This window comes from Octopus bimaculoides, chromosome 10, assembly GCF_001194135.2.
Source record: "Octopus bimaculoides isolate UCB-OBI-ISO-001 chromosome 10, ASM119413v2, whole genome shotgun sequence".
Taxonomy (NCBI): Eukaryota; Metazoa; Mollusca; class Cephalopoda; order Octopoda; family Octopodidae; genus Octopus; species Octopus bimaculoides.
The window spans coordinates 93,916,993-93,919,802 of record NC_068990.1 but is presented as its reverse complement, the minus strand read 5'-3'; the positions used below and the strand labels follow the sequence as shown (position 1 = coordinate 93,919,802).

The 2,810-nt window shown below is 35.9% G+C and overlaps 1 protein-coding gene across 1 annotated transcript in view; it reads left to right on the top strand.

Annotated features, from left to right (window-relative positions):
• The window catches only part of LOC106877934 (histone deacetylase 4), a 224,265-nt gene that overhangs the window by 218,406 nt on the left and 3,049 nt on the right, over positions 1-2,810 (top strand). The window contains exons 23-25 of the mRNA XM_052971386.1: positions 306-440; positions 977-1,110; positions 1,868-1,952. Of these exons, the coding sequence (XP_052827346.1) occupies positions 306-440; positions 977-1,110; positions 1,868-1,952 (354 nt within the window). The remainder of the gene's footprint in view (positions 1-305; positions 441-976; positions 1,111-1,867; positions 1,953-2,810) is intronic.

Here is a 2,810-nt window from a genome sequence, read left to right as displayed (position 1 = left end):
ATATATATATATATATATATATATATATATATATATAAATATATATGTACGTATGTATATATATATATACATATATATATGCACATATATACATACATGTTTTCCTAAATGTATGTGTATTAATGGATTAATTTGTTGGATTTATAAACTGTATAAACCTCACACTCTATCTCCCTCACCTATTTTCCCCGTCTTCCCCTCTTTCTGTCCTCTTCATCTACACCTGTCCTCTTCTTACTTCATCTGTTTTTCAACTGAGCTCAAACTGTCCTTCTGTCTGCCGTAATAACATGGAAAATTCTGTCTTTCTTCCGCCACCAGAACAATCATCATGCCAATAGCAAGAGAATTCAATCCTGAAGTTGTGTTGGTCTCGGCTGGCTTTGATGCTGCTGCTGGACACAGTGCCCCACTCGGCGGTTATGACGTCAGTGCCGACTGTAAGTGTAGCCAACCTGGCTTTCCTCTCATTCTCTTGCATACAATACAGGGTTTTAGTGTAGTGACTGACTTCTTGTAGCTGCTATAATTTAGAATGTTATGGGGCTAGAAATTTGATCCCTTGAAGTGCTTGAGTAATATCAAAATGGTAAGGAGCAGGCGTAACAGGGTTCATAGGTGAGAGACCCAAACATACCTCCCAGCCTCCATCACTACCAACATTTTAGCATTCATTTAAATATGAGGCTGCGACCAACCCATCTCAATTGGAATTCTATCCTAAAGTCTTGCAATATATTTTTTGACTTTGTGGTTAGAACTTAAAATTATTTCTGGAAAACTTTAGTTGTTGCAACAGTAAATGAAATTATTTTTTCTTTGGTTTGTTGTTAATAAGAACAAATAATAAAGCTTTGGTGATGCACACAGAATTTCTCACATGTGTGTATGTATAATTGCCTGTATACATGTACTGTTCTTTTTCATTTTGAAATATTCATAAATTACTTTCCTTTTTCTCCGATTCGTTTTGTAGGTTTTGGTCATCTTACACGTGAACTGATGTCTCTAGCTGGAGGAAAGGTGGTGCTAGTTTTGGAAGGTGGCTATGACCTCCCTTGTATCTGTGATGCTTCAGAGAAGTGTGTGTCTGCACTTCTTGGTGATGAGGTGGGTCATTTTCTTCTTTACTGATGACTGCTAGAACTATTATGAAGAAAACCTTTGTCAATTATACCAAAACATTGGTATCCTATACAGAGTAATTAAGATGCATTCAAAATGTAGGACTAAGGTGTGAGATGTTTAAATAACCTATGGGAATATTTACTATCAAAGTAAACAGTTGTACAACATTTTCCCTGTTACCTGTTGTTAATATGGTGTACACTGTTTTCTATGGTAGTGAAAAGGCTACACTTGTCTGTCATATTGAAATACTGTACTGAAGTGTTTTTCACTGATGTATGGTACTAAGTATACGGAACTCCTGCTGGTAAAATCTGTGAAAGACATGTCTGTCCATGGGGAAAATATTAGCTTGCTTGGAAATGAGGCTTGGCAACAGGAAGAGCATCGAGCCAGAGGAAAAGACTCGCATCAATAAATTGCATCCAACCCATGCAAGTATGGAAAAGGGGTTAAATAATGGGCTGCCAAATAAACTATTCATAGAGTAACAGCTTCTGAAGTAAATTGCTGTTCTTTGTCTTTCGAATCCATCATCATCATCATGTGTCTGTTGTCCATGCTGGCATGGGTTGGACGGTTTGACCAGGGTTTGTAAATGAGGGGCTGAACCAGACTCCAACGTTTGAAGATCAGGATCCACCACCATCCCATGTCTTCCTGAATCCATTAGTTGTATTTAATGTGTTTTAAGATAACAAGAAGTGAAGAATTTTTTTTGTCTCTCTGTCTCTTATAGCTAATACCTATCCGAGAAGAAGAATTGTGCCGGTCATGCTGCAAACCAGCTATTGAGACTTACGAAGGAACTCTCAACATACAAGGTATCAACTTAATTTCTGTCCACTTCCTTTTTTTTGTTGTTATCTTGGAAACAAAGAATAGCAATGATTGAAGAAGTTAGGTACCGGCCCTCATCACCATAAGTTCATATTTCATTATAGGCATTGCTATTGTGAATCTAGAAAAACCTCAAAATTCTTCTTTTGTGAAGAAGTTTCATACCTGAATAAGAAATTCTTTATTTATTTCAGCTCCAGATTAAGCAGATGGATTCTAGAGCAGCTATCAACTCTTAACAACCATTCTCTGACTAAATTTCTCTTCTTGCGATATGCTGTCTTTGTCTCAGTTAATTGTTTTTTAAATAAAGAAGACTTTAAATAAAATAACTGTCATTATTAAGCTGGTGTTTGGAACGTTTCAACAACATTTCATATAAATTTATATTCCAGACGTAAACTGAATAATGACAGTTATTTTACTAAATTCATTTTCAAAATTAATTGAAACACAAAGCCGTCGTTTGACAGAAATATGATAAAGAAAGACTTAAGCAGTAATCGAATTCAAACTATGAAATGTGTGTGTGTTGGAAATACGTCCTCTACTTTGATACAAGATCAAACGACATATTATAAGTCTGGTGGGAAAGTGTAAAACAACTGTAATTAGATCTAGCATAGGTACAAGGCCTGAAACATAGGAGTTGGTTAGCTAATACAGTTGACTCTAGTATTGAACCCGAAAGGATGAAAGGCAAAGTTAACCTTGGAGTACTTGAAACCTGAGTGTTCAGAACTGGAAGAAATGACACAAGGTTTTTTGTCCAGTGTTCTACAAGAAATATACTGAAAAAAATGAAAAAGTTTCATTCTAAATTCCAGGGCATGAATTACTGC